The sequence below is a fragment of the Hylobates moloch genome, unplaced genomic scaffold (assembly GCF_009828535.3).
Source record: "Hylobates moloch isolate HMO894 unplaced genomic scaffold, HMol_V3 SCAFFOLD_5, whole genome shotgun sequence".
Taxonomy (NCBI): Eukaryota; Metazoa; Chordata; class Mammalia; order Primates; family Hylobatidae; genus Hylobates; species Hylobates moloch.
In genome coordinates, this window is record NW_026652280.1 from 119,624,121 (window position 1) to 119,647,376 (window position 23,256).

At 37.0% G+C, this 23,256-nt stretch overlaps 1 protein-coding gene across 2 annotated transcripts in view; it reads left to right on the forward strand.

Annotated features, from left to right (window-relative positions):
- The window catches only part of VAV3 (vav guanine nucleotide exchange factor 3), a 417,957-nt gene that overhangs the window by 203,528 nt on the left and 191,173 nt on the right, over positions 1 to 23,256 (forward strand). For both annotated transcript variants that reach the window (XM_032155203.1, XM_032155201.2), the window contains exons 3-10: positions 2,505 to 2,563; positions 4,696 to 4,761; positions 9,174 to 9,282; positions 11,309 to 11,401; positions 13,516 to 13,584; positions 15,470 to 15,573; positions 16,843 to 16,942; positions 21,077 to 21,172. In XM_032155203.1, the coding sequence (XP_032011094.1) occupies positions 2,505 to 2,563; positions 4,696 to 4,761; positions 9,174 to 9,282; positions 11,309 to 11,401; positions 13,516 to 13,584; positions 15,470 to 15,573; positions 16,843 to 16,942; positions 21,077 to 21,172 (696 nt within the window). The remainder of the gene's footprint in view (positions 1 to 2,504; positions 2,564 to 4,695; positions 4,762 to 9,173; positions 9,283 to 11,308; positions 11,402 to 13,515; positions 13,585 to 15,469; positions 15,574 to 16,842; positions 16,943 to 21,076; positions 21,173 to 23,256) is intronic.

Genomic DNA, 23,256 nt, shown 5'->3' on the forward strand with positions numbered 1-23,256 from the left:
AAGGGTCTGGATACTGTACTGTACTGATTTCCAGAACCTCCCCAAAGTTAGACTTTTCACCTAATAGTGAATAATTTTGGTATTTTAGTAAGTGACTACTTTTATTTTGAATTAGTTAATTTTGATAAATTTATTAGTATTCATTCTTGATCTTCTGAATTTACAAACTCACTGAATGCTTTATCTTTATTATGGGGAATTAATCAATATCAAGTTTTATCTGATTGGTTGTATATGTTTTGACATTAGATGTTCAACATAGTTAACCAGGAAGAAATTGCATGAAGGGTTTCAATTGTATTTTCTTTTCTTTTTCTAGTCTAACAGCAGGGGGCTAGGGTTAGAATATACAATTTCGGGGTCAGTAAATTAGCTCATCTAGTCACCATGTCCTTTGCCTCTTTCTAACCCTTTGGAACTATCCTAAAGAGTTTTGCTCCCTTCTCTTTTGTTTATGTAACAAGTTTTCTTAATTTTTTTTTAAATTAACAAATAAAAATTATATGTATTGGTCTTGTGCAACATGTTGGTTTGAAATATGTATACATTATGGAATGGTTAACTGGAGCTAATTAACATATGTATTACATCACATCTTTTTAATTTTATTGTGGTGAGAACACTTAAAATGTAACCTTTTTGCAGTTTTCAAGAATGCAATACATTGTCATCATCTATATGTAATTCAACTAAATGTTATCTTTGTATAATAACTTTATTTTACATGATAATAAAAATTCACACTTACTGAGTTAAGCATATGATGGGCATGATCTCATTTAATTCTTTTAGTAACTCCATGAAGCAGTTAGCTATTATCTGCATTTTACAGAGGCTCATAAAGGTGAGCATAGCTGAAAACTTGTGAGTCAGGGCTCCGGGTATTCTTAGTCCAAAGCCAGGAGTTTCTAACTACAACCATATATATATATGGTACCAGTTCCTGAAGTGGGTGAGATATAAGTGTATGTGTGGCTAGGACTCTCATGAACCTTCTACAGGTACTGGAGACTTCATTTTTATGTTCCTGTCTCTGAATTAAGGAATTAGATTACCTTAATTTAGAAACAGATTTTTGCCTTTTCTCGCTTTTTACTATCATTCTGAATAAGCCTTATGGTAGAACCTCTTTAAGTTGTGTTTGTTAAAATTTTGAGAGTTAGGATGCGTTATATCTATTATCATAAAAATAGACTTTATGGCTGGGCACGGTGGCTCACACCTATAATCCCAGCACTTTGGGAGACCAAGGCTGGTGGATCACTTGAGGCCAGGAGTCCGAGACCAGCCTGGCCAACATAGCAAAACCGCATCTCTACTAAAAATACAAACATTAGCCAGGCATGATGATGTGTGCCTGTAATCCCAGCTACTTGAGAGGCTGAGGCATGACAATCACTTGAACCTGGGAGGCAGAGGTTGTAGTGAGCCAATATCGCACCACTGTACTCCAGTCTGCGCAACAGAGTGAGACTCTGTCTCAAAAAAGAAACAAACAAACAAGAACGGACTTTATGAGAAAAATACATTTTAGATAAATGGCTTTCTCACTAAGTCTTCGAAAGAGACAATCTTAGGACCAAAGATTGAAAGAAGGGTAAAGTTGCTAGCAGAGTACATTTAACATTTAGATTTAGGTACTGAAGATCTATATAAGGAATCTTTGAAACATAATTAAGGTTAATTTAGAAAACTTTTTCTGAAAACACTCAGAATTAAATTAAGGCAATTTCCTTAAAGTTGGTGATTATACAGAATAGCTACTATTTAAATAGTTTACGTGCTAGCTTATTTATTCCTCCCGATAATGTAATGATTGTTAATAATCTAACTATTATTGTAGGCATTATCTAGACGATGAAACAAAAGCTCAGAGAAATTAAGTATTTTGCCCAAAAGTACCTGGCCAATAAATGGTAAGCTGAGAATTTAGACTCAGGTGGTCTGGCCCAAGAGCCCGCCCACAGTCTCACCTGCTTTTTGCTGTATAGCAGGACTGTCCAATAGAACTTTCTGTGATGACGGAAATTTTTGACAACTGTGTAGTTCATTACAGTGGCCACATGTGTGTGGCTACTGAACACTTAAAATGTGGCTAGTGCAACTGCAGAACTGGGATTTTTGTTTTTAAAATTTAATTTAAATATCCTCTTGTGGCTAGTGGGTACTATACTGGAGAATACAGCTTTCTGGAATCTTTCAGATTCTGTAAAAGTAGAGATGTAAGATGTTTGGGGCCACCCAGGCTAACTTTGTGTTATACTGATAAAGAATCCACAACTCAAATGGGTTAGTAATCTGCTTAAATTAATAAAGAAAGGAACAAAATTATAATCCAGGTATTTATACTTCCCAATCACAACCTTTCTCATTCTGCACGTCTTTGACATCTGCAAATTTATGTTTCTGCTGCTGTGGTTAATATTAGATTGAAAAAGTTTTGGAAAAAGAAATCTTACATTTTCTGAACTACATATCTAATTAGTATTTCCCTCTTTTCTCAGGTTATAGAAACATTATCACGACTTTCTCGAACACCTATAGCGTTGGCCACAGGAATCAGGTAAACTCTGTTTTCGTTGTCCATGTGTCCCATTGAGTTCGGTGTAATGATTCTTTATTAAATGGTTACTATTTGTGAAGCACCTTGCACACAGGTACTATGTCTCATTCATGAAGAGTGCCTGGTATGTAAGTATCCCGTACACATTTGAAATTAATTGAGCAAGGTAGAACTTATTGATAGAGTTGAATAACACATTGGCTAAACCTTGTTCTCAATTCACAGGTGACTGTCACTGGTGTGGTTCTTTTTTTGTTTTTTAACTTTCCTCCAACATTTCTGTACATATGATTCATTAAAGTAAACACAAATGCTTAAGTAAATAAATATTTATAAGATGTAATATGTTTATTTCCTATACAGTAGAATATAATAATAACTCATAGCTTTTAGGAGTTTAAGAAATAATCAGACAAGTATAAAACGTGTACAAGAATGCGTATTGAAGGTTCAATAGTAAATTAAAAACCTGGAAGTAAATTGGTTAAATATACTATGGCATCTCCTTGCAATAGAGTATTATGCAGTTGATAAGCATAAAAACATAGATGTGTATGTTGTGTTGAGCCTTCTCTGTTTCAGATACTACATACTTAAGTTAGATCCGTCAGTAAAGATGTATTATATAAGTAACATTAGGAAATAAAGAAAAATAGTCTCTACTCAGCCTGGTTTCATGGAAATGGAATGGATTTTTTTTTTTAATCTTCTTTATTCAGTCCTCCATATTTCTGTCTCCAGCCATCACAGCCATTTTTCTGTGTCCAGCTCACATTCACATTCTAAGGGAAAGAGGATCCAAGCAGGACTTAGCGGGGTTCTCTGCACTGGCTACAAAGCACAGTGAGCTCAGGAAAGATGCCCTGCTGGTACAGGACCTTTCTCAGAAATGGGCCATGAATTTGGCAGCTTTCTATGTATGTGGTCTGTCAGCTGGATAAATGTTTAACTCCTAATTTGCTCTTCAATACATGCATACCTTTCATGTCAATATATATTTTATGTTATTATATGTAAACAGATTTTTAAAAGCATGATCAAATTTCTATATATTGATTCTGAAAAATGCAAGTCAGAAGATTTTTCTCCTTTTTAATTTTTTTATATATGTTTTCTACAATGAACTTGCATAATAAAATGTGCCTTAATTTATAAAAAATGATTTTGAGACTACATTTCTCACATGCTGATTTATTTGAAAAACTTAGTCTCCTCAAATGTCTTCGGTATTAATCCATAATTCAATGTGAAACTCTGCTCTTTAATATAACTAGTAATTAAAGCTTATTTATTATTTTGATGGATCCTCTTGTTTTTATGAAACACGTGATATGCTGGCTGCCTGAAAAGAGTAGAATTTTTGGCACAGTATGCTTACTGTGATTTTGTTAGACATAAATTTAAGGCAGTTATGAAAAAAGGACATAGTACCATGATGCAAACAAGGAAGCCACACAGTGGGAACAGGAGATACATTCAAGTGTGATTTTCTTGAATAGGGAACAAAGAAAACACTCTATTCTCCCCAAGGTCTGGTTGACTCATTTGTCTAATAAGTGAAAATAAAAAATACAGCTTAAATACCCTAAAGTCTGAGCAGAAATGTCAGGGTCAATGACTGTATATGTAAAGGGCACAATGTTTTTGTCTTCCACTAGTTTTCATCTACACTAGTGAACGGAGCCGTGGAAGGTTGATTGTTACAAATTATTTGTTACCAGATCCCATAGCTGAAAAGAGAGGGTGCTGAAGGCAAGGGTACATGCACAGCTGTTTGTTGTCTGACTTGGGATGCTGCAGTGGGTGAGGTGACCCTGCAGGTATGTGGCAGGTGGGAGATCAGATAAGCACGTTATTATGACCCCCTGCACATGTGACTGGTGACCAGCTGTAATTGCTTCAGATGATTTCAGGTGGCAGGTGTTACAGCCTCCCTAGGGGAACCCCAGACAAAGCTGCTGAGCAGGCACTTTAGGGAAAGCCCTAGACATTGTTAGACATGGTGACTGATCTGACCATTTTGGCAGCAGACAACTTACATATTTAGTGAGAGATAAATGCCCAGCCTGATTGTTGCTCATTCACTCATGGGTTTGTTTTTTTGTTTTGTTTTGTTTTTTCCCTCTTCCTAGGCCCTTCCCAACAGAAGAAAGCATTAATGATGAAGACATCTACAAAGGCCTTCCTGATTTAATAGAGTATGTTGAAAATTTTGAGCAGAATTTAGCCACTGCCAATTTATGCGTCCATTGTGGGTTTTAACTGTGGGTGTTAAAGTAAGCTATCTGAAGGAGGAAAAGTGGCTTAATTACTGATTAACCTTAAACTGGCTATGGAAAGCTTTACAAGAAGATGTACTCCAACTGGTTTTTAGTTCCTGTTTTGTGTCCCCATGAAGAATAAAGAAACTTACTCTAATGAAGTAAAATTTCAAAGTTTCTCAAAGGCATAATAGAAGTAGTAGATAAAATTGGAGTTAGACAATTAGGGAACAATTTAAAAGAAACAATCTGCTGCTGGAGTTGTGGGACACATAGTGCATGCCTTATAAGTTCAAGGAAGGGAGAGATAAGTGTGGGTTGGAGCTATTCAGGATGTTTTAGTAGGTGGTGTTTATTCTGAACAGAGAATCTTTTTGGGCTCTATTATTTAATAGTCAAGAGAGGCAAAAGGTCCTTGCAGCCGATTATCTTCTGCTGATTGAGTGACTTGTACAGATTACAAATAAATATATACGTGATCCTTACTCCTCAAGGAACTGATGACTTGGATCAGGCATGTTTGCAAAGAATCATAATAAGAAATAGATTATGCCCCAAGACAGATTCAAATGCTATGGAAGTTCATCCATTCATTCATTTATCCTTCCTCATACACCCAACACACTGGGCTTGTTTTAGCCTTGTGACCTTTACACCTGCTATTCTTTCTGCCTGTTTGACTGATCCCTCAGCGTTCAAGTCTTTGCTCAGATTTCTCTACAGAGAGGCCTTCTCTGACTACCCTGTCTAAAATTGCCACCACCCCCTCACATTGCTGTGTTTTTACAGCATTTGCCAATGCCTGAGACAGTCTTGGTTTGCTTCATTTATTGTTTGTCTCCTCATTAGAAGGTACACTTTTGTGAGGTGTGGGACTTTGCCTTGTTCATGGCTGTATTCCTAGAACTTCACAGTGTCTGGCATATAGTAGGTACTCAATAAGTATTTGTTTTCTAAATTAATAAGTCAAAACTACATCTAGCATCTACTGTTTGCCAGGAATTACACCTGGCAATAATAATAAGAGCTTACTGAGTTTCCATTTGTGTGCTAACCAGGTTATATGCACTATCTTATGTAATACCACAATATTACTAGGTTGTTATTATATCTTCACAGTTTAAAAGTGAGAAAACTGAATTTTGAAAAGCCTAGTTACTTGCTGAGGGTAATATTGCTAGTAAATTGTAGTCTTTGGATTTGAACTCAGACACCTCTTATTCTAGAGCAGAGGTTGTTAGTCACAGCCCCAACTTCCAGATCCCTCTCAGAGCTTTTAGTAGAAGAGTAGAGGGGGTGAGCACGCCCACTGCAGCCACATGATGGATGGCCAGCAGCTCTTTCCAGGGTAGGTGGCCTTGAGAATGACCTTTCAGTCTCATATTTTAAATATCTATTAAGAATAGTTTCTTATCTCTTAAAATCTCTAAGAACTCACCAACAGTAAGCAAGATAGTACCAGTTGTTTTATTGAATTGGTTGTAATCTTCATAAAGTGACTAAGATTATTGATAATGTACTCAGATTGTTTAAGGAGAATGTTTAATTTCTAGTGCTGTGATGCTATTCTTTTTTTTTTTTTTTTTTTTTTTGTGACAGAGTCTTGCTCTGGCACCCAGGCTAGAGTGTGGTGGCACGATCTCAGCTCACTGCAACCTCCGCCTCCTGGGTTCAAGTGATTCTCCTGCCTCAGCCTCCCAAGTAGCGGGGATTACAGATGCCTGCCACTGCGCCCAGTTAATTTTTTATTTTTAGTAGAGACAGAGTTTCACCGTGGTAGCCAGGATGATCTTGAACTCCTGACCTCGTGATCCACCTGCCTCGGTGTCCCAGTGTGCTGGGACTACAGGCGTGAACCACTGTGCCCAGCCGATATTCTTTTTTAACCCATACCAGTAGTGACTTACACCTATAAATTTTTATAGCTTCCCCATTTTGTTCTTTTCACTGATGTTGTTTAGGCAGAGTTGATGTCAGGATAAATCCAGTGAGGATGCATTCCTAGCTAAATTTGGAGAAAACCTTGGTTTCCTGAATTGGCTGCTCTGAGATGCCAGCCCTTGCTCTGTGAGAGGCAGTCTGCTTTAAATTTCTACCGGGTGGCCAAAGGTCCAAATGTATTTGCAGGATTAAAAAAATTATTTATTTAATATGCCCAGGCTGGTCTCCAACTCCTGGGCACAAGCAGTCTACCCACCTTGGCCTCCCAAAGTTCTGGGATAAAAGGTGAAGTAGGGTTATCTTAAAAAAAAAAAAAAAGAAGAAAGCAAATGTATTATCCCTAGAAATGCTTGGTTTTGAGTTTGCTGTGACAGCTTGATTTTTATTCTCAGCTTTATTTCAATTTCTATGGGTAAATATACTTAACTCTAACTTTTGGGGCTGCATTCACCCAAAGGGAAGCCCTTGGAATAGATACTGGCCTGGTCCCCACTGTGGAGGCAATCATTGTTTCCTAAGTTGGGGAGAAAGCCACAGGATGGAGTGGAGAGGGCAGGTAATGGCTACCCTGTACAGTGTCCTTTTAGTATCAGGGTGCCAGACATGCCCGTATGTAGGTGGCCCTACATGGCGATTGTTGTTGATTTATTGACCATTTGAAAAATATCACAGCTTTTTTCTTTCCTGGCTCAGAAATCAGAAATTGTTGACTAAGCTGTTAGCAAGAAAAGCAGCTTTAGTAAAGGATTGAATAACAAAAGCCACACAGTTCTAGACCAGTCTTGTGTGTGTGTTTGCGTTTGTGCACTTGCATGCACGCATGCACTCACACATGCATGTCATTCTTACAGGTCTTAAAATAGAGAAAAGTCGGCCAGGTGTGGTGGCTCACGCCTGTAATCCTAACATTTTGGGAGGCTGAGGTGGGCAGATCACCTGAGGTCAGGAGTTTGAGACCAGCCTGGACAACATGGTGAAACCCTGTCTCTACTAAAAATACAAAAATTAGCTGGGCATGGTGGCACGTGCCTGCAATTCCAGCTACCCAGGAAGCCAAGGCAGAAGAATCCCTGGAACCCAGGAGGTGGAGGCTGCAGTGAGCCGAGACTGCACCACCGTACTCCAGCCTGGGCAATAGAGTGAGACTCTGTTCCCCAAACAACAACAACAACAACAACAACAAAAATAGAGAAAAGTCTGTGCAAATTTATATGATTCATTCCTTTACCGTCATGGGAAATAGTCAAATGTAGGACTTCAGCAAGGTTGACTTTTTTGCAGGGGTGGTCATACTAGGGATGACAAGCAGGAGTGCTGGGATTAGGAGTGCCAGGGAAATTAATTTCAGTCTATTTTTCTTCAGAACAGGATCCCCTCCAATGCAGAACCTGTTTTTTCATCATTTTATATCTCAGCTCCCTCATGAACTCACCAGACCTTCCTATCCTTTGATGTGGTACAGAGAATGTGCAAACCAATTTACCTGCCCTAATGTTCTCTGGCCAGATTGCCTGCCCAAACCCCTCAGTATGGAAATTATGTTACTGCCAGTATGGCTCACCATCTCCCTAGTGTCCCAAAGTACAAAGCTTCTTCCTCTTCCTTCCTCCTCTCTCCCTTATTCTCAGTGTTCACCAAGTCTGGTTGTCCCAGTGTCCTATGTCTGTCTGTTCCTTTCCTCATCTGTCTTTATGTTACTTATGGCTCTGAATATGAAACAGATAAAGGAAGGGTCTGGTTGGTGGGGGACTGGTGGGTTTCCTCTGAATGGGCCTGAAAGAGCATGTTTTGAAAACCACTGGATTAGATGCTGATTATAACACTGCAGTAACTGATGCTTTTATAAGACTACTTATGACATATTAGATACAATTTAACTCTCCTATCTTCTCCATATTGTGCCCATTAATACAGTTGATGAAACTGAGGTCTTGAAATATGAAAAGTGGGAGGCAGTATGATAGAGCAGGTAAAACACTCAGAGTTAAGACAGACTTGGTTTTAAATATTGGATCTGCCAGTGACTGCCTGGGTTATTTTTAAAGTCAGATAGCCTTTTGGTCTTTCAACTTCCTCATCTCTTTAATGGATTAAATAATAATGCATACCTGATCATTAATGTTGGATGAATTATGTAAGATAATATATTTAGAATAATTATTTTTGTGCTTATACTTAGTAACTACCCAGTAAATGATAGCTGCCACTGCCCTCGTTGTTGGATTCTGTAGTTGTTTGTCGTTGTACTTATTAAGAGGGACAGAGTTGTAATGTAACCTTTTGAACTCTTCCCAATAATTCCATTTTATTTCCTTTCTGGATTTTTTACTAAAATCCAGTAGGCTATTTGTAGCTATTGCATTTACTGCATAATAGAAAATGACCTTATATCATATCCTTTGTTGTAGTGAAACCCTTGTGGAAGATGAAGAAGATCTCTATGACTGTGTTTATGGGGAAGATGAAGGTGGAGAAGTCTATGAGGACTTAATGAAGGCAGAGGAAGCACATCAGCCCGTAGGACTTTTACTTGTTTTTAAAGTTACTCTGAATATTTTATTAGGAAGGACTAATTAGCATAATAATTTATGCAGCTTCTCCTGGGATTTTTTTTAACCTTTGCTTGCTTATAACTATATAATTATGACTTGTTACTCCATTTGGAGACATATGCATGGCCTTTCAGAGTTCAAAACAACCGTAGGGAATCTTTGGTCTAATCTTTTCATTTCGCTAGTAAGGAAACAAAGTCTGAGAGAGAAATGAAGTGCCACCCAGTTAAATAATGGCAGGGTGGTAGTAGAATAGAATTTTAGGGAATCATGAAATTATATGCTTATAAAAGTAAATTTCTTATAACACAGGTACATTTTTCCCTTTAAATCTGATATAAGATAAATATATATTAAAGAGTATTTCTTCACATTTGTTAAGTGTTAATATGAGGTACCATTTTTCTTTTGTTTCATGATAAGTCTCCTGGTTTTCCTACTCATTTATAAATTTGGTTTCAGATATTGTCATAGCCAGTATGAGCCCTCAAAACCTTATCTGCCATTAATATATCCAGAACATTCAGAAAGGATTACTTTGGATTATTTTCTCATTTACAATTTGAAACAACAACAAAAAAAGTCAGTTGCTTAGGTTCTTAATAACTTTTTCTTGTATATTAAAGACTTTTCTTTACCAGCTGTTTGGTAATTTTTGTTTCCGCAGTGCTTTGATGAATGTGCTTAGCTCTATGTTCCTACTTTTAATAAAAGGCTGGTAGGTTGTCCAGTAGCTTCTGTGGAGTGGAAACACGTTACCTGCCTGTGTTTGGGAAATATAATGAAAGTGTGGTTTAACCATCGCATAGGCTGACAGCCCATCTGTGGCAGCATTTTCAGAACATTTTTAGGTGACTGAATATCATCTGTGCCTCCTGTAATTGTTAACTGCATTGAGTGTCAGTGCATTCTTCACTGTCTCCCCCAAGGGCAGTCCTCACTCAGCTGATGGGGTGAGCAGTGATAATAATTTAGATGGACAGGACTCTTCTTGTGCACTTGGAAAAGTGCTAAGTGCTTTACACTGTTTATCTCATTTACCATTCATTGGGGTTGGTACTGTAATTCTCTCTGTTTCACAGATAAGAAAACTGAGTCAGAGAAATTTAGTGATTCGTTCACAGTTAGAAAAGCTAACAACAGGCTGGGTGCGGTGGCTCACACCTGTAATCCCAGCACTCTGAGAGGCCAAGGCAGGCAAAGCACGAGGTCAGGAGATCAAGACCATCCTGGCTAACACGGTGAAACCTCGTCTGTACTAAAAAATACAAAAAATTAGCGGGGCATGGTGGCGGGCGCCTGTAGTCCCAGCTACTCAGGAGGCTGAGGCAGGAGAATGGCGTGAACCCAGGAGGCGGAGGTTGCAGTGAGCCGAGATTGCACCACTGCACTCCAGCCTGGGCAACAGAGCAAGACTCTGTCTCAAAAAAAAAAAAAAAAGAAAGAAAAAAGAAAAGAAAAGCTAACAAGAAAACTGGTGTTGAACCTAATTCCATCAGATTCCAGAATCCTTGATTTTAGTGTTGTGCTCTACGACTTCCAGTCTTAAATACTTAGTTAAAAAGTCAAGCGGTAAGATGTTAATGTTGGAAAAAATATTTGAAGGTCTTTACTTACGTTACCAAATACCTTTTTGTTGTTTTTGGAGTTATTTCTATAGCATTTGTTAAATGTGCTGTACATTAAGGAAACAATCATACACCATTTATGGTGTTTCCAACTTTATGAACATTTTAGTAAGAGATGTTTTAACTTAGAGTGTCTACATTCAGAAGCTTATTTTTTAATCATCTAAATCTTTGTCATTACATTGTTCAAGATTTTTATAAAAACAGCAAAGATACCTCACAAATGCAGTTAGATGTCTTTCAATTATGTGTTTTATTAGAAAGGAAAGTTTAAGAAAGTCAGCAATACTTTTGATCTCTACTTCCTGATAGGTTAATATCTGATTTTATTAAATCACTTTATTTTGATAATTCTAACTGCAGAAATGTCCAGAAAATGATATACGAAGTTGTTGTCTAGCAGAAATTAAGCAGACAGAAGAAAAATATACAGAAACTTTGGAGTCAATAGAAAAAGTAAGTCATCAGGTATTATTTTTGATGCCCAAATACTGCCTAATATAGTTAATATATTAGACTCACTGTTTCTTCTGAATGTGTGTATGTGTATTACAATTTTTAGGAGAACTTTGTATTTAAAGATCTCAAAGCAGATTTATTCTTTTTACAACTATTTATGGATGTCTTAGTACTAGAATGGCACTGTTTCAGGGACTAAGGATATAGTAATAAATACAACAGTATTCTGATTCTCATGACACTTTTTCCCATGGGAGGATTTAGAATGTAAGCAAATAAATATGCCAGATGGTCATAAGTTTTCTGAAGAAAAATAAGGCAGGGGCATAAGATAGAGAGTAATGGGGGGGAGGGCTGGTGGCATTTTATAAAGAGTGGTAGCAGAAGCCCTCTGTGACAAGATTAAGTGGGCAGCTGAGTGAACTGAGGGTGTAAGCCGTGTGCATATGCCAATGAAGATAATTCCTGAGAGAGCCCCTCTGACTGGAAAGTGTTCAGCACGTGCTTCAAGGACAGCAGCAGTCCAGTGTGGCTAGAGCAGAATGAGGGAAGGGGACTGAGCATGAGGTGGGAGAGCTGGTGGGCCTCTAGGCCATGCAGGACATTGGAAAGTGTTGTGAGCAGAAGTGACATGATGTGATTTAAGTCTTTAACCTCTCATTCTGGCTCTTGTGAGGCAAGAGTGGTAACTAAGATAAGAATTAGAAGAAAATTAAGTTAATCAAGATGACAAAAATGGTGGTATGGGTGGTCATATTCTGAGTAAATTTTAAACATAGAGCCAACTGGATCGAATGATGAATTAAGTAAAGGATATGAAAAAAAGAGGAGTCAAGGATGACTGGTAGGTTTTGGCATGAGCAACTGCATGAATGGTGAAGATTACAGAGGTGGGGAAGGACAGGCTTGGGAATCAGGAGTCTGTTGGAACATGTGAAATTTTTGATACATATTAGGCTTTGAATGGGATTTGTTGAGAAAGGTGTTAGGTATATGAATCAGGCATTAAGGGGAAAGATTGAATTGACAAATAGATTGGGCCATTATCATCACACAATGGCATTAAGGCCCTGGGACTAAGTGAGATCACCCTAGTGAATGCATGTTAGGGAAGAGGTTTGAGGCCACCTCTCCAGACTCTCACATTTAGAGGTTAGGGAAAGAAGTGAAAGTATGCAAGCATTGTTTAGAAGAGTAGAAGAGTAGATTGACTAGGGAACTGTAGTAGCACTATGTAGCGTTACAGGCCCAGTTGAGTTTTGTGGTCATATTTAAAATTAGACGATCGGTAATGTCCATGGTTAACTTCTTAGATACAGTCACAAAATATGTGGCAAGTTAGACTTGATCAGGGTGTTTGTTTTTCTAGAAAAGCACAATGGAAGAAGAGAGGGTAAGAGGATTTACAGGGAAGTGATTCATGGAGTATAAACTGGGTTAGGAGGGAAATGAGGACATGACAGAGGTGGGACGGTTAGTGGGCTGGCTGACCCAGTTCCTTGAAATTAGTGCTATGGAGCATATGAAGTTGTTGATAATGACAAGGTCTGTGAGAATGGCCATCAGATTTGGGAGTTGAGCTAGGGTGGAGCACAAGATTATTTGTGGTCAAGGAACTGAGAGACCAGTACCGGAAGGATCCTCTGCACAGATACCGAGAATGAAAGAGATATGGTAGGTCAGAAACTAAATTCTCAAGGAATAATTCATAAATTGCACACATAGATTATTGATCTCAGGGATCTAGAATCTCCACAAAACATTTGGGAGATGTTACTGTGTAAGTCTTCATATACGTCTCCAAAATGTTGCCATTGTTTGCCAACTCAGACAATAGTGTTCTTTTCTTCCTTCCTTTTGGAAGCATTTATTGTCTAAATCATTTTATTTTATACTTTAAATGTATTAATATTAGCTTGTATTTATATCTTTATATATCTATTCAAGTGTAAAGTCTTTAAGTTAGAGAAAATAGTTTCTACACTTTTGGTGTTTATAATGCTGATCAACAATTGACTTTCAAAAAATATTTGTTGTTTGTTTATGAAAAACTATTATATAGATTAGGACAGGTTATACTTAATTACTGTTTTCTTCTTCTTTCCTGGTAGTATTTCATGGCACCACTAAAAAGATTTCTAACAGCAGCAGAATTTGATTCAGTATTCATCAACATTCCTGTGAGTAAAAATATGCTAGCTAAAATTGTGGTGTACTTCAAAAAAATCCTCATTTCCTTAGGGGGTTCCAGATCCCTATTTTAACACTCTTTTGTATTCTTTAAGAATATTGGCCTTATTTATTTTTTTTTGCTTTTCCAGCTTTTATATCCTTATTTTCTTGAAATAACTGATGTATCATATCTTCAACCAAAAGTCAGTCAACATGTATGAAGAACACAAATGGAAAAATAACTTTCATGTGTTATTCTTAACTGTTTGTCATGAAGAGGTAGTCTCAAATAGTCTGGGGATCCACTTCCATCCCCACACTTCCCTGTGGAGCTCTGATGTTCTTCCAGCCCCTCAGACCTTGTCTTGTAGATGATGTCCTCACCATATGAGTTTCCCCTACTTTCCTCCATTCCTCTACATCTTCGACCTCTACTATTTGGTGCTTTCTACTTCCAGTTGTATCAAGTGTAACTCCCATTTCTGAAATAGACTACTTCCTTATGATTTACCAGACTATTTTAATTGTAAAATTTGAGGAGATATTTTTTGTTTACATTTATGTAAGCATTTCAAGTTTCAGGGCACCTTACCAGAATCTTACAATCTTAAAAGGATATTTGCCCAGAAATCTAGAAGCAAGCTAAATGCCATGCCAAGTGAGGTAATGCTAGGCGAGATTCAAGTTCTCAGACCTCTAGGACTTGCTTTGGTTTCTACATCCCCACCCCCATGCACGCGCTTACACATACACTGATACATGTATATAAGCTTTTGTGCACAGACCTGCTTGTATTACCTGAACAGTTCTTTATATTTTGATTCTATTGTGTTCTGTGTTGCTCAGTAGCAGTTGGTAAGCAATGGCATGTCATGCTTATCCCTGGTTTTGGCCGAATGAAGACATTCTTGTTGATTTATAACATGCACAATATCCGCTGAAGGTTTAGCACTAAATAAACTGCACATTTGGGGAAGATAAGGATCTTGAACCACTTAAGTATGGTCTTTATAACTTAGAGCCCACATCTTCATGTTTACTTTCTACACCACTAAGGAAAGAGCATGCTGTGGAGTCAATGTGTGCTCCAAGGTACACAGGATGAGATAATGGGAGAATTGGCACCTAGTTCAAGTTGCCTCATATCCTGGCTATGACATGTATTTACTGCCTGACTGAAAATTAGTTGCTTATTGGGAAAAATGTGAAATTCTGACATTTTGAGTTGCTCTGGTAAACTGTCGAATACAATTTATTTGCTCCTTATTTATGCCATTAGTTGCCTGGTTTCAAGTAATTTAGTCTGATTATTGTTAGCTTAGCACCAGGACACCACTAATTGACCAAAGTAAAATCTACATGTCTGTGTCACAAGGATGTGAGTCATTATTTTATCCTGTCAATAAAACATTAGGCACTTGGACAGTTTTATTTAAAAAATTTACAGTGATTATGAAACAAAAATAAGCTGTACATATTTTTACACAAGGAATAAATTATCCTTTAATAACTAGTGAGATAATTTCTTTTTTCACAGGACACTGACGTTTCAACTGAGATCTGAAATTGCCGTTTCCCATCTGCATGGCCTGTCTCCCTCTCTTCTTCTCCCTCTCCTCTGCCTTCCTCTTATCTTCCTTCTTTTTTCTCCCTTCCTTCCCCTGCTCTCCCTCCTCTTCTACCCTGTCGTCTCCCGCTGCTTCCTCCCCTTCCTCCCCCTTTCTCTCCCCACTCTCCTTTTCCCTCTCTCTTTATTGGTGGAAGCAGTTTTATATATTGAGAGCATTCAGCATATCCTGAGTGGCAAGTCTAGCAACAAAAAGTATTCTGGGTTTGGGGTGTATTTTTTGGTTGTGATTCCTACTTTCCTTTCACATTGTTTTGTTTTCTTAGGAACTTGTAAAACTTCATCGGAACCTAATGCAAGAGATTCATGATTCCATTGTAAATAAAAATGACCAGAACTTGTACCAAGTTTTTATTAACTACAAGGAAAGGTAACTTTTGAAGTTTAAGCTTTGTGGGTCTTAGCTTGTAATTATAATGAGGATTAGTATTAAAATAGCTAACAAACAGCTATTACTGCTGTTTATTACACTACTACCTGAGCAGTAATTAGAACATGGGACAATTATTTTCAGAGTAGTAGTTTGAGTTCTATATATGTAATTTAAAAAGAAAAAAAGAAGAAAGGTGGGGGGAAGGACCCAGTATGGTGCTTATTTTTTTGCATCACAAATCAAAAGGCTAAGTTTCTTTTATAGGCTTTATCATTACTGAGCGATGTAATCTTCAGTAAGTCATTTTAACTCTCTGAGCCTCTGTGTCCCCATCTGTAAACATTGGAGGTAGATTAGCTGGTACCTAATGCTTCTTCCACTTTTCTTCCAATTCTAGTATTTTATGACACTCTATTTTGGAGTATTAGATTCACAGAGTCAGTTTCCCTTTCTAAGTTAAAAAAAAATCTCCTGACAACCTATATGAATTGGAGTATCAAGAAATTTTGCTTAAAATATAATTATCTCTCTTTTCAAATCAAGCAATGTATTTCCTAGTACTAAGAAGTGGCTAATGAATTACTTTGCATCAAGTCTTCGATAAATATTCACATCTTATTAGTAGTGTCTTTTTTCCAGTGGAGAGTTAAGAGAAACAATAAACCAACGGACCTCTTTGCAAAATATTTGTATTACTAAAGAGATACCTTCCCTGAAGTGGGTCAGATTCCATGTGATATGAGTTATCTTCTGTCCAGAACAGTTCAGGTCTCTCATTTGCCTCTCTTCAGATGATTTATGTTCCTTAATTAAAAAGTAGCAAGGAGTAGGAGGTTTAATAATGAAGGAGTTATATGTAGTGATTGGCATAAAATTGTAATAGAGAATAAAACTTTCTGAGTGTTTAGAGATAAAGTTTATCTCTTGTAAGAGCTTTAACAGAAATTTTAAATTTGGTTTTGGAATGCATTTATGTCTACTCAAATAACATTAACAGTCATCCAGCCAGTTTGTAAATTCTACCTGCTATAAAAATGTACATAGAATTAATCTCATTCAAAGTTGTAACTACAAATTAGTCATTACTATAAAAATGAGTGACCCTTATTCTATGATTTTGTATGTGATATGTATTAAAAATAATTTCTACTGCTATTTTGGTTATCCCTAACTGTGGTTTTAAAGAGATGAAGATTCTGCTTGTTTCCCCCCTCCAGTTCATTCTTGGTTTTTGTCTTAGAGATTTCTTCTCTTTTTCTCTTTCAGATTGGTTATCTACGGGCAGTACTGCAGTGGAGTGGAGTCAGCCATCTCTAGTTTAGACTACATTTCTAAGACAAAAGAAGATGTCAAACTGAAATTAGAGGTACCTATTTATTTTTAGTTTATGACATAAAGCAAAATAAACCTAAAAGCAATGTATTCCTCTTTATGATCAGTGCAGCAGTACATTTCCCATTATTTTAAATATAATTTCATGTCAATTTTATAAAATATTTAAATAGCTCTATAAAATAGTAATATGGTAGTAATAGTAACAGTCATAAAAATCTAACATTTATGGCCCTGTGTTTTACATGCATTATCTCATTAGGTCCTTCTGACTCTGTGAGATAGGTACAATTAATTTTCTCATCTTATGAGAAAGCTGAAGTTCAGAGAGATTATGAATAACTTGTGTAGACAGTAAGAAGTGCAGGATGAGTGAGATATGTTAGATAATGTATATGTAGATTTAAAATGTTTACTAGTTAGCTGGGCAGGGTGGCTCATGCCTGTAGTTCTAGCTACCTGAGAAGTTTAGGCCAAGGAGGATTCACTTGAGCCCAGGAGTTTGAAGCTGCAGTGAGCTATGATTGCACCATTGCACTCCAGCCAGGGTGGCAAAGCAAGACCCTGTATCAAAAACAAAATAAAAAAGATGTTTACTAAAAATATGACATTTAGAGTCAGATGTATTAAAAGGGCATGCATATTGCCCACAAGAAGGAAGAGAAGACAAACACAAATGTGATAGGATTAAATAACGTGTGATAAGCACTGTATAATAGGGCTCTGTAAGACTGAATCTACCCACTTCATTGGGGTAGATTGTAGAGGATTCATCTGAAGAGGCAGCATATGAGTCAGGTCACCAAAGAATGGGATGAGCTTTGACAGATGAGATTCTATGGAGAGCATTCCTGAACAATTGGTATGTCTTGACCAGAATAGTTGGGAAAGTTTGAGAGGTGGCACGTAGGCCAGTATAAACACAGTGCATGATCACAACAGTATATAAGTCTAGAAACCTAGGTGAAGTTGTGTTTTTTTTTCCTGAAGAGGAGTTCGAGGACTTCATGCTTTCAAAGAACTTTTGAACGATGTTTGTTGTATCAGTTACTGTATTATCCATGTATTTGAATTTTATTAAATTTCAGGTAGTGATATATAGCCAGCTCTTAAATTTAACAGTGTGTGGCTTATTTGCCTGTTTAATGTCCCTTTTCCTATTCTTTGTTCAGTGTAGCTCTGAGGTGAGGGGAGAAGGGGCAGGTGATTTTCAAATCAGAAGCCCTTCACTGTTTTGCCTCTCTGGCATGATTTCATAGCTCACAGCTCTCACAAAGGGAAACTATTGCTTAGACAGTTTGCACGTTAACAGGCCACCAAGTAACTGTACTAGATACATGATCTTTTTGCTTTATATCTTAATATTCCTTCATTATGTTGACGTTAAGACTGGAGATAGTTTGAGTCACCACTAAATAACATCCTTGTAACATTGTTAGTGCAAAGACTTCCTGCTCCTCTTTGGAGAATAGAGCCTCCTAAGTGTAGAGCTGTGAGCCACTGTGACTCAAAATATGATGATAAAATTAAATTTTACAACTTATATACCTACTTCCTAGTAGGGCAACATTAAAGCAGTTTTTCTTAAAATAAAGATATAAAATTGTGCTTCCAGATAGTAGTCAGCAAGTTGTCAATCACACCTCCATTATATTCTCAGTCTTGTTTGAATGTTGTTCTTCCTTCTTTCATAGTTATTGTCAAAGTTTTGCCCAATGACCATACTCTGGGACTCTAAGTATGTAGTTTTTGCAGTCAATGCTCGACTTAGGGAAAGAGAGGACATCAGGCTGAGTTTGAAAGGCACAGGGTGAGGTGCCCCTGCTGTCCTTTCTTCAGCTTAAAAGCCCACACTTCTAACCATAGTCCTGATTTGGAAGTATTAAGTCGGATACTTAATGTAACACTTCAACAAATACTCAGTGGGAGCTGCACGCCGCAAGCCCCAGCATGATAGAAGGAAAACTGCCTTATTCTTGGTGTCTCCCTGCCTTCTTTGTGTCTTCTGTTTTGTGGTTATTTTTGTTCTTGTTGATTTTTTGGTCTTTTTCTTCTCTACTTTGGAACCAAGATAACATGGGGTGAAGGGCAATGAATCTCTTTATCTTGCCCTGTCAGCCTGGCTCATCCTACCCCATTTTATTTTCCTTTACAATTGAATTGAGGCTAAGCAAGTGACTGGATGTTTTGGAAAGATTCTTTCTACCCATTATTTACTTTCAACATGAATAAGCATTTTACACTTGAGTCTCTATCTCCCAGGTGTAGCTAATGCCAGCAATGTTGGTTTCTTTACTTCCTGAGCCTGTAACTTAGAATGTAAAGGAACTGATTTTTTTTCTTCAACATTTTGAAACTAATTTCCATAATATAGTAAATTCTAAATGTATAATATTTCTGTTCCTACCACTGTGTTGGGATGGCATAACATAAGAAATATAAGCTACAACCTTAATTCCAAGGGCCTTAAAATGTAGCAGAGGAGATAAGACCCACTCATTATAGTAATATTAACAATGTGACTTCCTGTTTGAGACCCATGATCCAGAGCTCTCTACAATCGGTAGAAGTAAGAAACTGGTTGAAATAGTTATCCTTCTAATGAACTGCAGTAATTGATGACACAGCTAACATGTCAGGATGTGTCCCCAATTCATTTTGACTGATATCTGTAGACAAACATACTCATTAAGTCACTGATCATTAGAGTTAATGGTGTTTTTTTTGGAGCTCCTGATAATATATCATTCCATGTGCCAGAAAAACTAAGTGTGGGCAAAGAAGAAACAAACTTGTGAGCCAAAGTGTATTTTCTTAAGCACAACTCCATCCATGAACTGGAAAGGTCCTTGGGCTGGGATGTGCGATTGTGTCAGGATTTTGGACTTACGAGGTTGCTCACTAATAATAGTATTTGTATGGCCCTTTATTTTTTTTGAAGAACACCATAGTTATGTGAGAAACGATAAAATCAGAAAAGTGACTTGTCCAAGGTCACACCGCCAACAGTTGCCAAATCTTGGCTTTAAGTTTATTCTTTGACACTTCAAAGTAATTTACTCAAAGTCATAATTATTATCAAAAGAACAAACCAGTCAATACTATTTTAAATAAACTTTTAAGAAAGAAGAGGGTGAAACTAAAATAAATACAATCCGAGGCCTCTAAATGTTGGAGTTTAGTAGTAGGTTTATACTTGAGCAAAGTTTTAAAGTCAAATATTCCATTTCATTCAGTTCAGCAAATACTTATTAAGCAAATACTACATTCTTAGGGGCATACAGCACAAATCATATTGGAGTAGATATTACATGTGATAATAATTAAAAGACCCACAAGGCAGACAGAGAGTACACACAATTTTGATTGTAATTGTTATGAAAGGCCTAGGATTGTAGTTCTTAAACAGGAAGATGCATTTTGCTGGAGGCTGGACAGAGCACATCATAGTTGAGGGAACTGAATAAACCAAGGCATGAGGGTGGGAAGACTAATGACACTTTTGATGAGTAGGGATGTGTTCTTGATGCCCGTTCTATGAGTCCACTGGGGGAAATTGGTGGGAGGTACAGCGATAAAGATAAACTGAAGAAGACCCTGGGGGGCCATGATTTTGCACTAGAGAAAATAATTTTCTTTTTCTTTTTTTTTTTTGAGACGGAGTCTCACTCTGTCACCCAGGCTGGAGTGCAGTGGCACCATCTCAGCTCACTGCAAGCTCCGCCTCCTGGGTTCACGCCATTCTCCTGCCTCAGCCTCCTGAGTAGCTGGGACTACAGGCACCCACCACCATGACTGGCTGATTTTGTTTTTGTATTTTCAGTAGAGACAGGGTTTCACTGTGTTAGCCAGGATGGTCTCAATCTCCTGACCTTGGGATCCGCCCGCCTCGGCCTCCCAAAATGCTGGGATTATAGGCATGAGCCACCGCGCCCGGCCAAGAAAATAATTTTCATACACAAAATAGTTCTCTTTCACTCATATTTAGAGTTAAAATACTACAAGATTTGTTTTTTTAAATTGAAGATACTTTCTGTTATTTACAGAGAAGGATTGTTAAGGAAACAAACACACTCATTTATTGTATAATAACTGTTCTGCTTATGGCCTTTGGATCTTTTAATGTTTATGACTCCCTAACAAAGTGTTTTTAAAAACATTTCATTAGGAATGTTCCAAAAGAGCAAATAATGGGAAATTTACTCTTCGAGACTTGCTTGTGGTTCCTATGCAACGTGTTTTAAAGTACCACCTTCTCCTCCAGGTATGTAACTTAAAACAGTTTGTTTATTGTCCATTTATTCACTCAACAAAATATTAATGAAGCGTCAACTACATTGCAGATATTCCATGTGTTGGGCCCAATCCCCTTAAAATTTTGAATTATTATTATAGGTAAGTGGGAAATAACAGAACAGGTGGACATTTTTTCTTCCTTTTAGCAAAGATGGTTCAGTAGCTGCCATAAATCACATTTTGTGTCCTTAAAACAGGACTGGCTAGAAAATAATTAAAAACAAGTCAAAACAAATAAAAATATTTTTTCAATCAAGTCTTCTGTAGTTATCAGTATTCATTTATGAGCACCTCAATATTGCAGTGCACTTGAATTTTGGCAGATTAATCATATTAGACCTTTTGCCTTATAACAGTAAGCCAAAGAGAATTGTGTCACATTCCATATTGGTTTCTACTATACTAAATTATAATAAGACTACATTTATTTTGAAGTGATTCTTGTTATAGCCCACAAAGCTATGATTTCCACGGTTAGTCTTCTAAATGAGGGTGGAGAGTCTTATAAATTTAATTTGATAGCTATACCAGGAGACTCATTAGTTCTGCTCCAAAGAAATGTCTTACTGTATTAGTCTGTCAACTCTGCTGATGCTTGTGAAATGTCATTTTAAAAAGATCTACTACCTGTATGTGAAATACAATTTTGCATCGGCTGTGCTTTGTATATCTTGTATATTAAATTTCTTGAACTGTAGCTGCAAAATTATTAGTCAGCTCTATTTTTGTTCTACTGAGAAATCAGAAAAAGTCAAACCCTGATTATTCCTTAAAAATGCATTAAAACATTTATGAGACCTAAACTCAAAGCAACTTAATCAAATTGGATTTTATGAAAAAATAATAAGGGCAACTCAGGCAATCAGTTTCCAAGGCATCCTGGAACTAAATACGTGTCCAAAATAAGATAATAATTTATTTTGTAACTTTGGTGTAGTCAAGTATCAACTGAAGAATTTAGAAGGTACAGCTTTAAAAAAAAATACCTATTTTGGTCGTTACAGGGTTTTACACAGACTTATAAAAGTATAAAATACAACTATACTTTTTTGAAATTTAGTAAACTGTTCCCCCTAATTTCCCTTGGGTTGTTTTATATTTAAAATTTTAAGAGTATGTTTAGTTCCATGATGACTTTTTAAAATAGGGAAAGTTTTGTTTGGATACTACACATAGGTAAAAATTCTAGAAACGTTTTTTCCTCTCAAAATTCTATGGAGTAAAATTTATTTGTTGTCTAGAAATTTGTTGAATAAATGTGGTTATCAATTTAGACTTTTTTACTTACTACTATACTTTAGTGGGGAAATCACTTGAAATGCTTGATGATTTGAAACCACAGATTCACAAAGTTAGAATATTTTATAGTGGGTGATTGGGAACTTTAATAACATGACTTATTTAATGAAGTAAAAGTAACTTTTAAGGAATAAAAGAACAGAATTTTGATGGATTTATTATACTTAATACATTCTGTCTTTAGGTCCTGTTTATAGCAGAAACACTGGTAGTATTGGATTCATTAAAGATTTTTGTATGGCTTCTCTGTGCCAAACATAGTATTAGGCACTCGTGATATACGACAGAACCTACTCAGATAAAGCTCATCATTTAGAAAGGAAAAATGAAGTGTAAGCTGCCAAGCGTAACACAATATGATAGGTACATGTAAGGTACAGAACCAGCACAGTTAAAGGCCTAAATAATTATGTATAGGGAAGCTGGGGACCTGAGTGGAGGCCTCTGTCATAGACGACTCCCCAGAGGAGTCACTCTTGAGTTGGGCTTTAAAGGAAGAGTAAGGGGTCAATAAGTAGATCAGAGGGGAAGAGCTTTGTAAGCAGAAAAAATAATATTTCTAATGGGATTAGATATTAGAACATAATTTAAGAATTGCAATTAATTTAGTATGAACAGAATATAAGTTGTTTGGGTGGAAGTGGAGAGAGAAATTGAGAGAAGTTTGCAGAATTCAGATCATGAGGAGTCTAGGAGGCATGGGTGACAACCTGAAGCTTTTGCGGGGCGTCACAGAAGTCTGAGTAGGGTAGA